The 20,282-nt window shown below is 38.7% G+C and overlaps 1 protein-coding gene across 2 annotated transcripts; it reads left to right on the plus strand.

Moving 5' to 3' along the window:
* Positions 1-5,312: 5,312 nt before the first annotated feature.
* LOC111252467 (TBC1 domain family member 13) lies at positions 5,313-15,381 on the plus strand. 2 transcript variants are annotated; one of them, XM_022810420.2, is made up of 10 exons: positions 5,313-6,087; positions 7,579-7,809; positions 9,258-9,445; positions 10,711-10,864; positions 11,133-11,265; positions 11,538-11,690; positions 12,310-12,369; positions 12,633-12,785; positions 12,935-13,075; positions 13,534-15,381. In XM_022810420.2, the coding sequence occupies exons 2-10, from the start codon at positions 7,739-7,741 to the stop codon at positions 13,810-13,812; spliced, it is 1,332 nt and encodes a 443-aa protein (XP_022666155.1). In that variant the 5' UTR covers positions 5,313-6,087; positions 7,579-7,738; the 3' UTR covers positions 13,813-15,381. The 2 variants fall into 2 exon arrangements, with proteins under 2 accessions (XP_022666155.1, XP_086848053.1); XM_086991927.1 differs by lacking the exons at positions 5,313-6,087; positions 7,579-7,809 and adding an exon at positions 8,812-8,898.
* Positions 15,382-20,282: the final 4,901 nt, after the last annotated feature.

The following is a 20,282-nucleotide window of genomic DNA, read 5'->3' on the forward strand; positions in this document are numbered from 1 at the left end:
TATATATATGTATATATATAGGCGCACTAGGGAAATAATATGAAAGTTTATTATTAGTTTTTCCGATCAGTATGGTGTGTTGAACAGACCGGCCTAAGCACTAGCTTCTGGAGCTGTGTTGTAATAAATGCTAATGTCTACTTATAAACATTGAATTCAATCTTCCAAAAAAAAGCTTCATTTTTACGTTTATTATCAGTTCCGATTGCTATGTATATTCATAAAGTTCGTCGTAGGCATAGAATGGGGATACCTCCAAGGAATTTTTTCAGTTATGGCTATAGTCACTATAATTTAGTACATCATCGTATTTTATTATGACAGTCGATATTATATAGAGCAGACAGAGCTTGATAAAACATAAATATGTTCCTTAACGTCGAACAGATTTATGAGCTATGCCTATATGCTATCAATTTCATTCAAGATTTTAGGACAGTCATTTTTCTAATAAAATAGACACATTTTGGCTATCCAGTTTGTTACTTTGCAGTCGTTAATTGCAAAATAAAAATGTATCTTGAAAATGTAAGTGTGCATGATTAATTCGTTTCCACTATATAATTACTCAAACTTGTTGAAAAACCAAAACTAGGCAAATTCTGATATATTTTACGAAAAACTGGATGGCATAACTAGGTATCTGGCACAGAGTCGAAGATTTTCTCATATCAGCCTGACGGATCCTTTGAGATTATGCGAGAACTCTAACCTTGCTATATACCCTATTATTGTTATCATCATTAACACCGCGCTACAGACTACATAAAAGCAGTACGCCGTAACCATTTATATCGCTAGGCGAAACAATATTTATCAGAGGCGTTAGGCTATATCTATACTTCATTATGTGTATTCGCTCATCGAAGGAAGAGTTACTGAACAAAATTTCATCTTTAAAAGATTATTGAGTGGAATGAACCGGAATGTCTTATCGAAAATGGGGGTCACGCTGAAATTCATGTCGGACATGTATACCAGCACATGAGTAGGGCCTAAATTGTAGCTATTCGAAACTGTGCAATGGCGCAAGCTTCCGTTGGAGTGATAGTTGCATGCTTAATACTTTTCCTGTTGAACCCACAATGTTGTGCCATTACTAAAAATGAACAGCACCGACTTTAATCTTATCCTTCTTCAGGCCGGAGTATCCTCACTATTCATTCTGGCATATCTCAATCACAAAAGCCACCCAAATTTGCAAACTTCCATATGTAACTTCCCATGAATGGAAATTATGACCTAAAAAAATGCACAGATATACTGACGTTTCTTTTTCATCAAGAGTATTCCTACACTTCTTCGATTCTCTGCGGCGTACAACTACAGTTAATTAAGTAGCACTCAGCCGTAACTATCACAGGGTCCTAGAAACATTTCGGTTATCCATTGCAAATCTTATGCAACTATAGTTAACTAACCCACTTGTATATTTGTGTATGCGAAATTCTAACTGGACTATTTGGCGAGCAGGCACATCGAAACAACTGCTGGCACGACATCTCCGTGAAATCTATGCTTATCACAGAGGGCAAAAAGAATTCAACTTGATTCCCACAACTAAGCAGTTCTCGAAAAAATTAATTAACACAGAGAGCAATCATGCCTCTAAAATACATCTACACATAATCGGTCCGCCCCGGACTATAACCACCTAGATTTGTAAATAGGCTTCCTTTTGAGATCGAGCAAAAATTACTGATATGTTATGTGCTGGCGATAAAGGAGAAGTTATCAATCAAACGTTTTCGTCGCTGGGTTTCATGTTCATTGAAGTTCGCCTACGCTTAGTTTGTTGGATAAGAAATTCATTTACAAGAAGGAGCTCAATGACAATCCAACAGTGCTTCTAATTAGACCAATTGCATACATATTCCTATTCAACGAAAAATTATTAAGAGTACAGCAGCTGATATTTTTCTATTATGGGTCCTGAGAAGCCAATGTATATGGCCGGATCGGTGTTTCGAAATGACATGACGAAACTGAGCGGGCAGTTGACTAAATCTATTCGGCCCGATCCGTCCATAAACATCATTTTGGTGTATGGAAGCTCGCCTCTATTTTTGGTTCTTAAGTGTCATATGAGCTATGTTACTACATGAGTTAGATATTCATTTTCTACTGTAGTCTTGCAATAACTACTTTTTGCTGTGGTATGAAAGGCCAAACCCTCACAGTCGTAAAGATCCTTAGAAATGGCAAAATGCTGATATGCATTACTTGTTATACATAGTTCCCACGGGCCAGTTCAAAATCTCGGACAGTCTAATGAATCAAAATTATGAAGTGCACGTTGCCAGTATCTAGATTCCTCAACAATGAAACCATCTAATGCCCATATTGCAACACTGAGTGTAAGCATCAAAAGAATCATACACTGTTGCCGGAAAGCTTATTCTATTACGGGAAAATTTCAAATAGAAAGGTTAATTTGCTATCTCACGCAATTTGATTAGGTGAGCAAGACGTCCGGTTACGACGGAAAACCAGATACGTATTGAGGGTTTACGCGATGCTACTAACACAAAAATCTAAAAACCTGAGTACATTGGGAGTATGTAAAACAGAAATAAGCCAATAGGTTAAGGCATATCTATAGGGCACGTTGTGAAACGTTGCACGTTGGCAAAAAGCAATTACTGACTGATATTCAAAGTGGCCAGGTATGTAAACAATAAATTCAACAAAAAATACGCTTTTATTATTTTCACTGATTCACCGAGTCGTGCTTTCAACTACATTTATAGTGCTCACATTTGCAGGACCCCTTATTTTGGCATACACCTATAATCAGAGACGTAGCTGCTCAGGAAGACATCCAGCAGGTCATAAAAAATATCCGCGTGTTAGCTCAGTGGGTAGCCTATTTCCCTGCTAATATTAGGAACAAGTTGTGATCTACTTTCAAACTGGGCATAGACACACGGCCGCCTGATAGGACGCCTAACGGAGATACCGGACGTAGAGGCTATAACAGATTAAACGTAATCGAATGTGACTGTCAGATCGTTTGCTACCGTAGCAAAAATAGAACTGGCTATGTATTTACACAGATATGTAAGTCTGATAACAGAACACACAGAAATTGTTTCACAAGTAAATCTGGTCTATCGACCTTAATTGCTGAGCGTTTGTAAACTGACAGAATCTCTTTTGCGGCATTACCTTAAGATGCCTTGCTGGGCAAATTTTCCTGTCTGGTACATCGGTCATCTCATCTTATCCACAAGTCCTACGCACGTAAAGGCTACAACAAGTGAGATTTCAGTTTTGGACTTATTCACAGTATGTGGCCTGTTTGCATGAGGGTACGTATTATTTTTGCTTTCTAAAAAAATCTGCACAATTGTGTACTTGATTGTTGAAAAAATAGATATTTGTCTGCCTTGAGCCAAATATGTGCTTGAGACGTCTTAAAAACCCAATTTCTTGTCTCAAACTATAGCATTCCTGAGCCGTACGGAGTCATTGAGATAGGTCAACTGTACTGTAAAATTGAAAAAAAAAACAAAGTATTTGTAATGCTTAGCACCTTCGTATTTCGCAAAATTGTTGCTTGTACTTGTTAAGAAAGAACGTAACCAATATTATTCCTTCGCACAAATATCGAATATCTACTAACAACCTTTTTTCCCTTTTTTTTTCCCTACAAGAGACAGTTGCAAACGGAGTTGTCGGACGAAGAAGAAACGCCGATTTTCAAAGTACGGATCAAAATTTTCTTACCTGATACTGGCAAGCCCATTTAAAAAATATTGTAATACAGCTACTGACTGGAAAGTGTGTGCGGTGTCTTCAATCTCAGTAGCCTGCAAACAATACTATTGTAGAGCTGTTTGATACAGCCGTCAAATGTTAATTATTTGTTCTCGTTGGAACATAGTACTACTAACATAAACACTAATAATGCTATCAATGAAAAAGCTCCGTAACTCTTAATAGACGTTAGGATAAGCGTAAGGCCTTGAAGAACGTTATGCACTTAATGCATCTGTATACGATATAACACAAAGAAAGTAGATTCGGCGGAATCGAGAAAGGATTTGCTAGTGAAGTCGCTCGATGATAGAAGATTCTGAAGAAATACAATGGCTAATACCCTCAATCGCATGACGTACACCAATTACGAGTGTCCTGATGATTGAGTTGAGTGCAGTTCGATTCGTACGTCTAGGTCTAGGTGTAAAGGTTTTAGAAAGCGTAAAGGGAACAAAAAAACGAAACAAGCAGATTACCTCTTCTCACATAGATCGTTTCGAGTTTTATATCCGATGCTACTGCCATTAAGTATTTTTTCATACGGCTGACGACTTTATTTGACACCCTGCCACGAATCGATGTTTCAGCATCAAATGCATAGAAAGGTTTTCCTCGGTTTCAGTTAGTTCAACTGTTCTGCTCCGACCGTAGATCAATAAAAGCGTACTTGACAGGGCATATAAAAGAAAGAGTAATTTATGAGCATTTGGGGAAACAGACATTTTCAGTTACATATTCGACCTATGCCAATTCTCTTATTTCGTTAAGATTGACGGAGTGAATAGTACATTCATATTTGTTGCCTATCGTTTTTTAATTATGCAAAATTAGCGACTGTTTACCTACTACTCATGTATATACTCATATAGCGGCCTAATATTTATTTGGAAACTATTGGCAACCAAGAAGCATTTTGGTTGAATAAGAGCTCTAGATTACTGTAAACGTAAAGTTAATTATTAAATATATATTTGATACATGACATTTTTATTTTTTTACAAAAATAAATAAATAATAATAATAAAAAAACGAATAAAATTTATTTTATTCGTAAACTGGACGTAAGACATATTATAGGTTAACTTTGGGTATCTTGCACGGATTTTCGATTAGTTTCGAAAACGATAACTAAGATGTTAATGAGGTCGTACTATTAGGCACATCAGCAGTGATAATAAAATTTAGGGATACAAGTTCCTAACCTACGTGTTTGATGTAGCTGCGACTGAGCTTTTTCATTGCTTGCTGCAAATCTATTTTTAGCTCATTTCGTCTCGAATCGTTCATTTTTTTTTCTGTCAATAAATAAAACACTATGCTATGCTATGCTATCCTGCGCTACTGAAATCATATAAATAAAACTCTTTTGCCAGCGGAAGTTCTGTACAAGAATATCGGTTTCGCTGCATCCTGCAATCATTATTATCTGCATCGAACTTGATAAGATGATTGAACTAGATGAAAAATTATTTCAAATCATGCCATAAGTATCTTCGTTTATTTATTAGAAATTACTCAGGATATCGATTTTGCTGAATAAATATAAGGAATTACATTCGTTGGATTTAGTTAAAAGTTACTCAAGGTGAAGTGACGACACCAATACATGTGACACGTTACGCACCATAACAACGCATAACAAAAGGCTTCTTATTTATCTATGAACTTCGCGAACGTTCGAGGTTACCTAGTGACCACAAAAAAATGAAATAACATTAGAAAAACGACACTACTACTTGTCGGATTCAAGCGACCCTTTTCTAATTGTGGCATCTTCGCGTACAGTTGTGCCCTTATTACTGGCGTTGTCCTATGCAGTGAGAGCGTTCCTTTTGAGGGCTTTCACGAATGCGTCCATCGAGCCCATCTTGTGCGCTGACAATAACATCAGCGCACGGTCTTGCTGCTGCTGCTGTAACAACTGGACGAGGCGTACGCTATGGTTCGAATGTTATTGCTCACTTGCGATTACGGCTGGTGGCAGAAACCCTGAAGGACTGAGGGGGCTGGGCTCCGTTTGCCCAGACGCCTGAGAGTGTTTTTGTGTTGTTGTTGTTGTTGATGATGATGACGATGATGTTGTTGGCGCCGCCACCGCCGTCATCGTCGCTGCCTACACCGTGTTCGTTCTTATTTCTGCCGCTGCTGCTTCTGTGAAAAATGCACCTCTTACACGAATCTCAATATGCCGTGATATACATATATAAGTTATATACATGTATATAAATCAATAGAAGTTATGCCATAATCAGCTCAGGGATAGGGGGCTAATTAGCGGAGTATAGCGACCATTATGTTGCAGCTTTTGTTGGCGTCGTCAGTCAGGTGCTTATCAATCCACTTGTAAGGCTGCATTCTCCTCGTAGTTAGTTAGTGTGTGTGTATATAGTACGGCAAACATCTACTGCATGACAAGTCTCTGCTGAAGCAAACTAGTTTCTGTGCCTTTAGGTATTTAGAGAAACAAATGCTCCCGTGTTTGAGTAATGAGCAGTTAGTTACCAAATGCAATTAATGCGGTGCTCCATATGTGTGTGATTGCATTTGCGCGTGAGGGATGTGGTGTCAAACAATCAACTTCTGTACCTGACAAAAATAATAACGAGAAAGGGGGAGGAGTGCCCCTTTATGTGTGAAAAGATGCGTGGCCAATACATCTGTCACCTAGTAGCTTCGACTAGCTTATAGAAAAAATATATATCTTATCGGATGCATGGATACGCAGGTGCTAGTAAAGACGCGAAAACAGCTTTGAACTTCTAATCTAATTTCATATCATACTAGAAAATTTAGTGATTGACACCTAGCTAACGGTTTAGTACAGAATTTCTTAGAAGAAACATTCTGAATGAGTCGGTATGAGCCTATGAGATGTCACGTGAGTGATATATTTAGAGCTTAAATCCTGATATGTCAGATGATCAATGTATTCTCAAATGGGATTTTATCAAAACTTTAAGATTTTTTTGCTGTAAGGTTTCTAAAGCGGTTTCAGGAGTATATCTGACCTGCTAAAATTTTTCAACAGTCCTACCTCATTGGCTTACTCATACAGTTGTGTAGATACAAAGAAACAAATATTTGCATTTTGAATCTACCTCGACTCGTAGTAACATGTACGCACTCGATGACAACTTGATTAAAGATCAGAGAAAACGTAACGAAACCAAGATGGGCAAAATGTTGTGTTTCCATCAAAAAAGGAATACTCACAAATTACGTAGCTTAAATATTAACATTAACAATTCATCTCTCCCACTTCCTTTGCCTATATATACACTTTTAATTAATTCATTAAAGGAGTTTCTGAGCTATCGAAGCTCATGTAGACAAGTTTTGGTGGAAATAGAAGAACGTTTTTGGAAAAAGATGTGTGCTATATACCGTATATGAAAACAATAGACAGGTTGGAGGGAGTTGCTATGAAAAGAACTAAACAGGAAGTCATACAGGATTATTCTATTAGTTTGTCTTAAAGACCGTTATGGCAATAATCATTTATGAAAAGCGATATCATAATAGCAGAATGCCATCGAGGGAAAATACGTTTAAAAAAAAAATTATTTCAATGTACTACTCTGTACATATAACATCCGAGTAAATAATATTGTATTCAAAAGTCATCAATGTGTACACTACATAAATGTAAGATAGTTCCGATGCGACTGCTGAGAAATCTGTTTGTGGATAACTAAACATTGATCGTTGTCAGCCGTTCGGTATGGTTATACTCGGAGCGCATAAATGTTATTGTACATAATCATTTGTCATAGGTAAATGACGAACGTAATTATTTCTGTGACGAATCTATTGCAGAGAGACTTGATCTTCTATAGCAGCAGGCGTGTTTCATCATTACGGCCTTGACAGGCAACAGCACGGCCCTAAGCCGATTTCTTAACTGTGTTCCACAAATAGACCCAAAACAATCTTGTTTGTAAGTTCTGGTTACGTGAGTGTCTTCACCTTCGTGATAATGATGACCGAGGCCTGGGGAGTGATCACTCTGGGAAAAAGCAAATTTTACATGGATTTCCCAATGGCCACGTAAGTTAATTACTTTTTGCGCTTTTCTTTCTTTAATTATCTGTTATTTCAGTTTGTTTATGGACACGGTCTATATCAAAGGCACCCACTTTACTTGAACAATGTATGGCGCTTTTGGATCTTGCATGTGAGTCACTCTTGTGTCGATAGTGTTATACTGGAAGAAGGAGCATTAAACAAAAGTTTGCATGTAGGGTGTTTTTATCAGTTCTTGGAAAATCCTATCCGATGACACGCCATAGCCGTTTCTTATCTCTACTACATTGATTGAAGAGGGCTGTTCTTAAAATAGGAAGACGAAGTGTCCTGTACTTTCTGTTCCTATGTAGGGCTTTAAGTCAAGACGCGCGATGGTGTTCGAGAACCATAGAACAGTCCAAGTTTTGGACTTCGCTTAGCACTTCAATGCGAAAATGATGATGGTTCTGAGAAGTGACCTAAGTCGGCTGAAGCCTGTTGATAGGAGTCACTTAGAACTAAATCAATAGGCCGTTAAAATCTAAATAAATTTTCGCTGAAGCGGACCCCGCATTTAATTATAAAATAAAATAAACATTAACACGTATTCTCTGAGATACGCACATTGTGATTTTTTTTTGAAGACGGAAGAGGGATGGGCTAACACGACGTTTACCTATTTATCCACATCAAGCCTGCTCAGCCCAAACAAAGGCTCGTGCGTGGTTAAGAAACACATCTTGTTTGAAAGTGACAACGAGTGCTAACGTACGCTACTTGGGCAAACACCAAATTAGAAGGACCGCTTCGGTGAGCTGGAACGTCCCGTCTCTTCACTAGAACTAATAAAAGTTTCAAGGTAAAGAAACGGCCGGCACCACCGATAGGCACTACTTCAGACGGCTGGCTCCCAGCATCAAACGAGGTATGTCTATACCTGGATTCGAATCTAGACCACCACGTGTCCCTAGGTCTTGTACGCGAACGCGTTACCCAGTAAGGTATCCCAAGGACATTTTTGTTTTTACTACAACTGGCTTGCAGCGACCAGTTCTTGAAAACCACAAGCAACGTCCTTATCTGCAGGCGATTCAGCGAGGACAATGAACTAACATTCCGTTGCGTCTTTAGGTGCGAATGCGCGACCGCTCTAATGCGCGAAATATCATATATTAATATTTCATTTTCAAACCTTCGTGCTTTCAGCGTCTAATAAATTATATTGGATGGTCGTGGGCATCTAGCAGCTGTCGTAATGAACTGCGTGTATTATGCGTGTATTAAAAAATAATTGTGATTGAAAAAACAGGGAAAAAAATGTAAAATATGCGGCTGCTGTGCGCTGCACATCCGCTTTAATAGATAGCGCATAAACAAAGCGGCCATAATTTCGTAGCCCGTACTTTGATATCATGCACAGTAGACGATTCGTAACGAAAATTTTTATTAATACAACGTTGCATGCTGCGCACGTTTGTTTGCTAATGTAGAGAAGCTAGCGACGGTACCTCTCCGGTTCATGATGTGACGTCTACCGAGCGTGGCAAAGCTCGAGCCTCAGTCTTCGAAGAACTCCTGTCCCGTGAGCAGATTGATGTACCTTTGCTCCGAAAGTATTGCTTCCACGGCATTCCGGACGGCCCTAGCTTGCGATCGTTGTGCTGGAAAATTCTGCTTGGTTAGTGGTATTAAGAGTTATAATCCAAGAGGCTTGCCTTTCCTAATCCTAATATCTCCTAAGCGCATTCTTCTAGGACATCGAGATAGCAGATCCATGCAGGATAAACAGTGCCGAAGCAGTTGTCTTCCCTTCCTATTAGCGTTGCCTCCTAAGTGCGACGCTTCAGTATGGTGTCAGTGCTCTAACTTCACTTATAAAATCGTCAGTCATACCTCACATTAGTCAACAAAGTTAATAGAACGTATTACATGACGCTGGGATAATTTATATATAACTACATGTATTAAAATATCATTTGATATCGAAAAACATTTATTAGACTAGCACAAAAATGAGTATCTTTTTTTGAATATGATTTACTCAATGACAATACTTCAGCAAGATAATTCTTGTCTGTATGGTGTATGTAAATGTGGAAAAAAGAATGTCAACTAGTTTACCTGGATTTCTTTTGTCCGATATAGTTGGGCATATTATTACCATACTGAAATGGTTCCCTATGCCTAAATGCTACATAACCTGTATCGTATTATACTTCTAGCTGTTAGCTAGCATTTTATCTGTTCACGTCTATCTTCAAAGGGCTGACAGTATTAAAAGGTGAATACACGGTCATTACGTTCAGGATTAGTCACTTGTAAAGTCCTGATCAAAGCCATCGATTGCCCCCACCAGTCTGGCTCATATGGCATTATTAAGATTGCGACCTTGTTTGTACCAGAAATGCGACTCGATAATTCTCTCACCTATACGGCTCGACGGAATTCTCTATGGCCGTTTAGAGGCATCATAAGCAGCTAGATAAATAACAAGGTAGCTGTTTCTTAAGCTAGTTTCTAAGATCCCTAGGTACTATGTTTAGGATCTTTTCCAAAATCCATGATAACTAGCGGTTTTGGGATAAGTCGTGTTCTAAGATACGATAACGAAGTTGAAATGTGTACCTCATTTTCTAGGTTCTGAGAAGGAATGCGGGTGCGTGTGTCGTATAAACACTTATATCGTTTTCTTTTCAATAAATCTGACCCCCCCCCCCCACTTCGTTTGCGTCTACTTGTAAAGAGGTATCTGGAGCCTATTGAGAGCACCGATTAGAAAAGTGCTTTCATTTTGTCATTCATGATTCGTATCTACATATGCTGCCTTAATCTTATTTTGTGCGTATACAGGCGCCTAACCTAACAATAATGTAAGCAGACCATTACACTAAATCGTATTTGGATTTTGTCGTGTTTCACTACCATTGCGCATCTGCTGTACAGGTTATTTAGGGGGTGACCGACGCCAATGGCCCGAGTACCTAGCACAACAACGTCAGCTATATGCACGTTTTGTCAACGAAATGGTAGTTGGGTCAGGAACAGCGACTGACCAGTCATGTGAGGACCATCCGCTCAACATGAACCCTGACTCAAGGTTAGACATAACTAGACTACACAAAAAACTATCAATAAGTAATGCTATGTTATAGGGTTACTGTGCTAGTCAGATATAATTTATGGAGCTAAAACGCCGTCTAGGAGATATAAACAAAAAGCAGTAAAGAAACTTTATACCATATCATACTGCTATCAAAGATCGTTATGCAAAAATCAAGCGATTGAAGAGGCAACAAACAAAACATTAATTCTTTATTCTAAATGACGTTGTAAACATATGAGAAAAATGCCCTCTCATTTTGCAGATGGCAGAGTTACTTCAAAGACAACGACGTGCTCCTACAAATCGACAAGGATGTTAGAAGGCTCTGTCCTGACATATCGTTCTTTCAGCAGGCTACGCAATTTCCTTGCAAAAAAATCGTCGATGATCCCTTGGTTGGTGTTCATTAGAAGATTCAAGTCGAACAGTTTATATTCCGTATCAAGGATAAATATATTACCCGTTATCGGGCTCATGTAGGCTTTTAGCTTGCAAATAGAATGCATCACCACACAGCTTTAGCCTATGCAGCCCGCTTCTGTAGTTCGTATTCTTACTATATAAATTCTTCGTCAACAGAAAAGTCTTAACTTAAGCGTTAAAAACGTGTACGTTTGAGGTGGTTGTCTTATGTTGATCGCTATTCGAGGTGTCTGCTATTTTTCAGGTCGATTCATTACGAGAGCGGGTAGAGCGGACCGTACTGCGGTCAGGCGCAGTCCAGCGTAGTCGAACAGGTCTAACAAACGTCGCACTGTTTAAGAAAATTACCACGGAGAAATATTCAGCTTTACCCAGTGGTCAGGAGGCTCACTGGGAGGTATGTTGGCGTCGCTGCTGGCTATCAGAGATTGAAAATCAGAGCCAATAGTCGGATGATTTGCTTGTTGTCGACCTAACGGATTAAACAGTTTTTAATTTAAGCCCTGTTATCGAAATACAATACAATATACAATATGTGCGATAGATAAACAGAGAAAGTGACTGTATAAGTTTGAATGAAAGTTCCTCCATATGAAAAGACGAACTGTGTAAGAAGTCTTAGAAAAAAAATAGGTTTAATCATCGTCGTACCTCAAGTGAGCGTTCTATATCATATATTCAGCCATAGTTAGCCGTAGGTTGTTTTAGCTCAAGCTCTTCGTGCGCTAAGTTTTTGCCTATGCAATATTGATTTTCGACATTTGTTAATAGTTGTTCATATAAGCGACGAGTTAATTCAATCTGGCTATCTATATAGCTATATAAAATCAATATATAGCAAGTTGTTTTCAGTAGATACTAAAGCCACACCAAATTCTAAAAAAAAATGTGTTTTTTCTTTTGTTACTGTTGTTATTATTTTAATGATTCGCAAATACCGTCCTAAATGCAAAACTAGGGGTTGGGTAAATACAACTGTTAACGATTTCGTTATTAAGCTAATTTTCTATACGCAGGTGGTGGAACGAATCCTGTTTATCTATGCAAAGTTGAACCCCGGTGTTGGCTATGTTCAGGTGAGAATTGCCTCGGCTCGCACCTTTTAAAAAAAGTTCTACCATCAAAAAATTAGGACTGGACGGGGCAGAGATCCCAACAAAACGTTCCTTAACAATTCGTTGCCGACTATTATTGAAGTGTGTGTGTGTATAATTCAGGCAGCTAGGCAAATAACTGTTTTAAACAGCGTCAAATGGAACATATTGTTGTGGTTCATATTTGACTAAAACCTAATTTACTGCCATTGAACAAGTCGTGTGTTTTGTATTGCTATCAACAGGGAATGAACGAGATCCTCGGCCCTATTTATCACACATTGGCAACTGATGCAGATACGACAGTTCGTGAACACGCTGAAGCAGATAGTTTTTTTTGCTTTACGCAACTGATGTCGGCAATGCGAGACTTTTTCCTCAACGCCATGGACAACACGGTATGAAGGACTGTTACATATTGAAAAAATAGTTTTGCGGCGAACCCTAAAGCGGGAAAGTATCTCCTAGCTATTAACTCAATACAGTTATAATAAGACATTTTCCAGCACCTCCCGTGTAACACAATATTTCGATTGTTGTCATATAGGTTAGCGGTATTGGTGCCATGATGGACCGCTTCATGAGTCAAGTGAAAACTATCGATCCTGAATTGCATCAACGTCTCGTTCAGCAGGAAATTAAGCCACAGTTCTACGCATTTCGCTGGATTACGCTTCTTTTGAGCCAGGTATGCGCACATTGCAAGTACCGACTGCGGTTGTCCTCCGGTTACGTATTTTTTTTTTATTTGTTTTTCGATTCTTCAGAGCATCTGCAGTCCAATAGAATGGTCAAGGTTAACACACTCGGCGCTATAGGCAATACTGCAGTTAGATCGTAATACGTATAGCTATTATTAGGCCAATAGATTCTCAAGGTGCATGAATTTATCCGCCCTCTGCACCCTTAAAAAGGTGCGGGTTATTGTAAATGTTCGTGCAGTTGCCTATTGACTATAGGTGTACATTATTTTATAGATATAAAATGAACGATTTTAAGAAGTAATGAATTTCGAAAGACAATTAACGTCAACAAGCGAATCACTTTATAGAGCGCTCACTAATTATATTTTTTCGTTTTATCTATCAGATATACTTAGCACTTGTTTCCTGTCTAATTAACTCTGAATACATTATTTACTTACAGGAATTTTCCCTTCCCGAGGTCGTCCGATTATGGGACTCAATTTTCGCGATGAACGAACGACTCGACTTCGGATTCCTTCTGTCAACGTGTTGCGCGATGATGATTCTATTGCGAGAAGAGTTGTTAGAGGGTGATTTTGCCCACAATATGAAATTGTTGCAGAATATTCAACATAACGAAATTGATGGCGTATCAGTCGATGACATTCTAAACAAAGCTCTCTGTCTTTATGATAATGCACCAGTGACGAAACTGGCAGATAGTGCGGGCCAGTTGTAACTTTCATCAACAGCTCGACGATGTTTTATAGATGCCTATCTATGCCAATTAAATAGTCTTACTTAAGTGCTATATAGAATAAAATTAGCATGAAGAATGATTACGGTCAAAAAGCGAGATGAGATGAACACCTTATTGTTTTTATGAGTGATAATGTCTAACTAAAACACGAATCAACGGCGTGTACAGTTATAGCTATCGTAGCATCCAACAAATGGGCAATCTTAGGATATGCTTATTTGGAAGGTGTTAATAATTATTGGAACTCTCCCAACTAAGTAATCGATATGATACTGAAAGGAGGTTTTAAATTCTCAGCGTTTTGTTGGCACTCGTTCGTGTTCATTTAGAATTCTAAACAACTTTAAACGTGCTGATATTATGAGGATATTTATGATGGCCGTAAGTGAAACTAGATACCCGGTAATGATGGTTACAAGGAGAATTAAAGTTTTCATCTTAAAAACATGTGAGAGAATAAGACTATTTTTCGCTAGAGCAATACGTTAATGACTTCTAGAGGACTTTATTATGTCAGAGTATGTACGGGTAAGACTATAGTGATGGGATAGATATTCCTGAACAAATGAGTATCATCATATTGGCACGAGTTCAAAATGAAGTAATAAATCGCCCCCGCTGAGATTAATAGCTGCAGCCGAAGTATGTTGGTGAATTATCTCTCCTTTATGGGGCTTAACCTATACATAGATATATATATATATATATATAGGAAAATTAATAAAAAAAAATTATATTTTTAATTGACTAACTAAATCCAGCTTGACACAAGCTTGTAAATGTACAACGCAATAGCAGTCACAATTTACAACGTACAATAGAAACAAATGTGTTATATGTAAAGGAGTATTTTGCTTGGAACCACCTCATTATTCGAATCGACTGTTCGAAAACAGAACCAAATAGGTAATTGTAACATTCCATGTTTTTAAATAACACCAAAAACTGAATGATGATAATAATGCAGTTGAGGTCGAGATTACCTAGGCGAAAACTACTCGACGTGATCAAGCTGAGTCTCAATTAAACTTTGACTTGACTTGAATACTTTCATTGGCTCACGCATGTATCGAGGTCTTCGCAACATACTATGCTGTTTGGATCATATTTAGCTGCATTTTCGACTCGGGCTGCGACTGGGATTTCTCCAATCAATCAGACATTTCTCATAATCAGTTTCTAGGGTTAACCGGGTGTTTTCGAAGTGGCTGATGGTGATATTTATAGCGGGTTTGCTCACTTTGACAATTTCAACAATGGCGTTATTCCGCTGTGCGTGTAATGAGTATTATGACTTCATGATTATTGAGAGATAGTTCGGGTAATCAGACGTAAAAAGAAAATCGACGATGATTAGCTGTTATAATCGCTTTTATCGGGTGGTTCTGATAGATCTGCGAAAAAAAGCGTCTAAAATGCATGCAAAAAATACGCGTAAATGCCCCGGCGTGAAGGTCACACGTTTTTCGTACTACCTAAACATACAGGCCATTTGTTCGTTCGCGTATTTGACATTCGTGTAAATAAAAGTATACACATGAAAACAACTATTCAGTGATTTTCGTTTAATTTCGGAAATTTTAATGAGAACATTGTGTTCTTTGATGCAACAGACGACTAAGCAATGGCTAGTAACAATTGGATACAATGGTGACAGTAGCAATAAAACGATACGTTGTTTCCCCAATGGTTTCTAATTTATTGTTGATGTCCGAGACGTGTTCAAAATGTCAGAAGCGCAATTATTTGTGGGTCAGGCCATTATACCTGTCTACGCTAGAGAAGTTTTTCTGTAGTTTTGCTGAGATTATTGATTAGAATTGACATGAGCGCGGCGTCTGTTGCACACCTACTTAGCGTGATTTACGCGAGACCAAGATAGATGACGCAGAGTTCTAATATGAACTTTTTTTTTTTTGGTTAGAAGAGACGCGAAAGATTATTGCTATGGTAACTTTTAAATTTGCTGTTACCAAGTGCACCATCTAATGGAAAGCATAGCCCCTCACCTACACGTTCTCAAACCATCTACACTGGTGCACATTCATCCGTAAATATGTATGCAGTAACATGCAATGGTATAAGGTAAACACCTCATGACTAAATAATTCCTTACGTTTGAGATAGTATGGAAATTACACGAGGGTGTAAAATAGCCTCGCAGAACCCAAGTGTTGTGCTTTCTTTATCGTAACAAGGGACATGTGATAGTAATCCTATACCATTCTAGGCTTACATTAGGTATACGTCAGGAGACTTAATTCGGTTTACTAACGTTGTTTAAGTTACACCTGTTTATGCCAGCATGCCGAATCACCAGTTTATATATGACTGAACTGTTCAGCTAATGATATTCAGATTATTTATTTAAACAACATCGATAAAACGCCGGTCCCTTTCTGTTGCATTCCATCACATATGAACCACAATTAAGCACAACATAACGATTATATGATACGTTTAGACTTTTAAATTCTCTGGTCAGCTTTGTCGTATTCTTTTAGCATTGGCTATAGCTGACTAGTCTCCTTTAGCGCAACTATCTTTGTTCGTTGAACCTCTAAATATTATTTCGCTAGGTGGTGACTGTGCCCTCCGTGACCCTTGCCGGCTTGCGGTAGAAATTCCGGTCTGGTACGTACTGCCGTAGAATTTTATGAACATTACGAAAAAGTAAATATACATTAAGATGATGATAAGTGCGGTTTGGAAAGGGAAGCCACATTCATAAAACAAGGGTATGGACATGTGCGCGATGATGATTACAAACTGCGCGATCTGCAGCAGCGTTAGGTAGCGCTTCCAGTACAGATACAATCGTAGAGATGGAAACGATGCGAGAAAATAGTATGAATACATGATAACGTGCACGGTCATGTTGACCATCGACAACAGGCAAATCTGTCCATCGATTCCGTACGACATCCCGTACCACGGCAGAAAGACCGCAATGCAGTGGTGGCTGATGTTTAGCAAACTGGCCTGATTGAACTTCTTGCGAAGAACGAAAAATACAGTATCAAGAAACTCGACTATACGTACGAACATATACTGATAATGAAGCTGCACAATGGAGATATCACCACTCTTTACATGCAGACCCTCGCAAAATATGCTGTAGCCTCCGCCAATATAGGAGTGTATGGCAACGTTATAGCAAAAATAGACGTTGAGAAACACTAACGTCAGATTGTAAAGACGGATAATGCCTCTCAGATTGAATTCCTTACGGCCTGTCATATATCGTGGCAGTACAACCTTTACTAGACATACGTATGACAAAATGATCAATAGAAAAGTTACCCAGTCGCCGGCACTGAACCATCCAATAGTCCTCGGATCCCGAGGAGGTAAATACTGTGCTATCATTACTAATATTGTAAGGTTGATAAAAGTAGATAATCTACCACTTGAAATATTGCAGTTTCGTACGTTCAGCCTTAATAGTTCACACCGTTAACGTAATATTGGTGATTCATCTGACTCATCAGATTCATAGATCTGAGAATCGACGCTGTTCACGAGACGACTGCGCAATGTTCTTACGACAACAGAATACTGCAGATCGTTTCTAATCGAGATAGTTAAATATAGCAGAACTGGCCGTCCCTAGCTGCAAAATTGTCGAACGTTGACTTAGATTATGTCGGTACTACTTTTTGGTTCCTTTTTTGCCACTTAACCCGGCAAAGCAGCGGTGTTCTTCCCGACGGCAAACCCCCAGATACGTGGAAATACGAAGAGCTGAAATATACAAAAGAGATAACGTATAGTACTCTTGTGCAATTATTTCGGTGCAGAATTTACGCAACAATAAAAACTATATCCCCGAAAAGCACGTCAGTAATACTACTATTTCATCAATCGTAGGTTTATCGCCCGTATTATGGTCGGGCCGAAAAAAGCTAAACCTCGTTAAGCGATATAAAACTACCGTAACATCTTATACACGAATCAGTTCTGTAGATAAGTTGTCGAAGCTCACTGATATGATACCATATACTCAACCGGTTTCGCAATTTTGATTTAATAAACAACATGTCGTTCAACAACAGAATGTTATAAATCAATTTTCTATTAATATCAATCGTACCTAGGTATAATCTTTGGCTGGATGCTTCTGCTGCGATGGCGGACACCCAGCCGATCAGGCTGGCTGCAAGCTGCGCTGTAGACTGTACTCGTTTCACAGTCACCACTATTCATATTATAATTGTGATCATCCGCAGACGCGAAAATTTGCACATCCGGCAAAGGTAGCATAAACCAAGTAATGGTTATTTGCGTTCTCTGTCTGAAAGCACGCGACATGAGACGCGGTGGCTAGATTACCTGATCGCTTGCTTCTCGTCAGCCGGGTTGGCCAACACCCTAACTTCCTGCACATTACAGGTGATAATTTTCGTAGCTGCAACCAGTCTATATTAATATACTGATCTTGTCCCCTTTTGTTGTGTCGCGATACGTCCGACTCGGCGACAGGTGTGCTTTACTCCCGCCGATTCTTGCTATTGTATACAACGGGGGGATCACGTGATCAGTGTGATGCAAACACATTGATCACGTGATCCCGCTTTTGTCCCCCTACTTTGTGCGACGAAATACGAAGTGAGGTATACCTTTTTTGCGGGTTCCAATAGCTAGTTAGACCAGATGACTATGCGCAATTCTCAGCCGTTGCGATATTTTACTTAACTGGTCCAAATTACATTAGACGGAAACGTCCTAGGACTAAGCTTTATTTCTTATTGTAGAAAAAAATAACGAAAGAATGAATAGAATACTTCTTTTGTTGGCTGCATCTCTTCTAGAGATTCTGAGAAAGTATAAGAAAGTAATAAAACTACAGAAACTAATAAAGCTATTCACTTTTTGTTCAATCCTCCTTGCCATTGTAAGATATGGTTAGTCTACTTAAACTTTTTCTTTCCATAAAGTATTATTCGGTATTTGCCGAGATACTTTCGTTCACTAATAGATTAATTTACCTGGATGTGAGTAATTCATCCTCGAAAAGTATTCATATTGGACAATACGTTGTAAGGAGCCTGATCTACTCTAGTAGACAGCGGTGGCCTCACAGCCATGTCCTAGCTGTCGGGAGGAGCCTGAATGATCTTTTTACCAGTGCATTCGCTCAAGGCCTTATTGCCCGTATCGCGATGAAAACCAATTCGAATACAAATCATGAAGGTAGAATTGGGTTGATATTAGAAACACAAATATTTTAGGAAGAATTAAGCATTGCCTCAGCTGGCAAAATAAATTTTCGAGAGTTAATACGATTGTAACACTATAGTTGCCGCTAACCCAATATACGTGCCAATAACATGCATTTACATAGGGTAACTCATAACCTTTTACTTCGATGAAAACAATGGCGGCAAAATTTAGTCTCATTCCATACCTGCCTTTCTTAGTTCTGCAATCACTTGATCATCATTGCCTTATCGTCATCGGTGAAAATCGCAATCAGGTGTAATATGTTGATTAAAATGCAATTTATGTTTTTTTTTTTATATCTCCATAGGGTTTAAGCGCTGCTACAGTGTCGGCTCGCTCCACTGAGTTGCAGAAAACAAAACGTTAGACCTGTTATTATGATGCGATTACCGTCAACCTTGGTACACAGCACAATTTTGCACAACACAATTAAGAAAACTTGATTTTTCAGTTATATGCAAACTACTGAAACATTTGGTATCGTTATTTTCTTCTGTATAGCTTTACCCCCTCTCGTTAACCTGCAAATTTCGCGCGTTCTTGAATTTTTAGTAGTAGCTAATGAACAATTGCTGTTGATACAATGACTTGATAATGCTTCTTTATTTTTGTCATTTCACAAGATGAAATATGGTTTGACACAGAACAGATATAGGAGATCTACTCAGAGGATAAGATTTGTGCACCTTAAGGTAAACACCGCTTTGCGATAGCCTATGACAAGGATCTATATAGATCCTTTTAGAATATGTATATAGAAGTGTGTGCGTTACTAAATTCGTTCGGTGAGGGCTTTATTGGGTCGTCCATGAGTACGTTTCGAATACTGAAGGGACTTAAACGGAAATGCCACAAATAATGTTGGTTGGGAAAAGTGATTATTCACTAGAATTATAGGTCTGTCTTCCGGATGGCTCTATTTTGATACCGTGCTTGATTCGATTGCGCATTTCAGTTAAATTGCACAAGCTTCTAATGATTGAATTGCGTATTAAAAGCGCCTTTAAGGTCGATTTGGAGTTTTGTTTCGGGAAAATGAATACAACCCAAGCTCGTGAAGAATTTTCGGAATTTGTACCTACTCGCACGCTTTCGAAGTGCTGATTTCTGTTGCATCGAAAGTAAAACGCGTCAGGTCGACTCGCTGACTATGAGGACAAACTGTGACTGTAGTCGATTACAGGAAACACAAGAACGTCTAATTCAAGCATTCAAAGACATCTAGT

This window comes from Varroa destructor, unplaced genomic scaffold, assembly GCF_002443255.2.
Source record: "Varroa destructor unplaced genomic scaffold, Vdes_3.0 BEIS01000006.1, whole genome shotgun sequence".
NCBI classification, from domain to species: Eukaryota; Metazoa; Arthropoda; class Arachnida; order Mesostigmata; family Varroidae; genus Varroa; species Varroa destructor.

What these genes read in the sequence shown, in the direction of transcription:
- LOC111252467 (XM_022810420.2), top strand. Translation starts at nt 7,739, where the DNA reads ATGATGACCGAGGCCTGGGGAGTGATCACTCTGGGAAAAAGCAAATTT. An exon ending in GTGCTGGAAAATTCTGCTTG is followed by an intron (nt 9,446 to 10,710) that starts GTTAGTGGTATT and finishes TCTGCTGTACAG; the next exon opens with GTTATTTAGGGGGTGACCGA. An exon ending in AAATCGTCGATGATCCCTTG is followed by an intron (nt 11,266 to 11,537) that starts GTTGGTGTTCAT and finishes GCTATTTTTCAG; the next exon opens with GTCGATTCATTACGAGAGCG.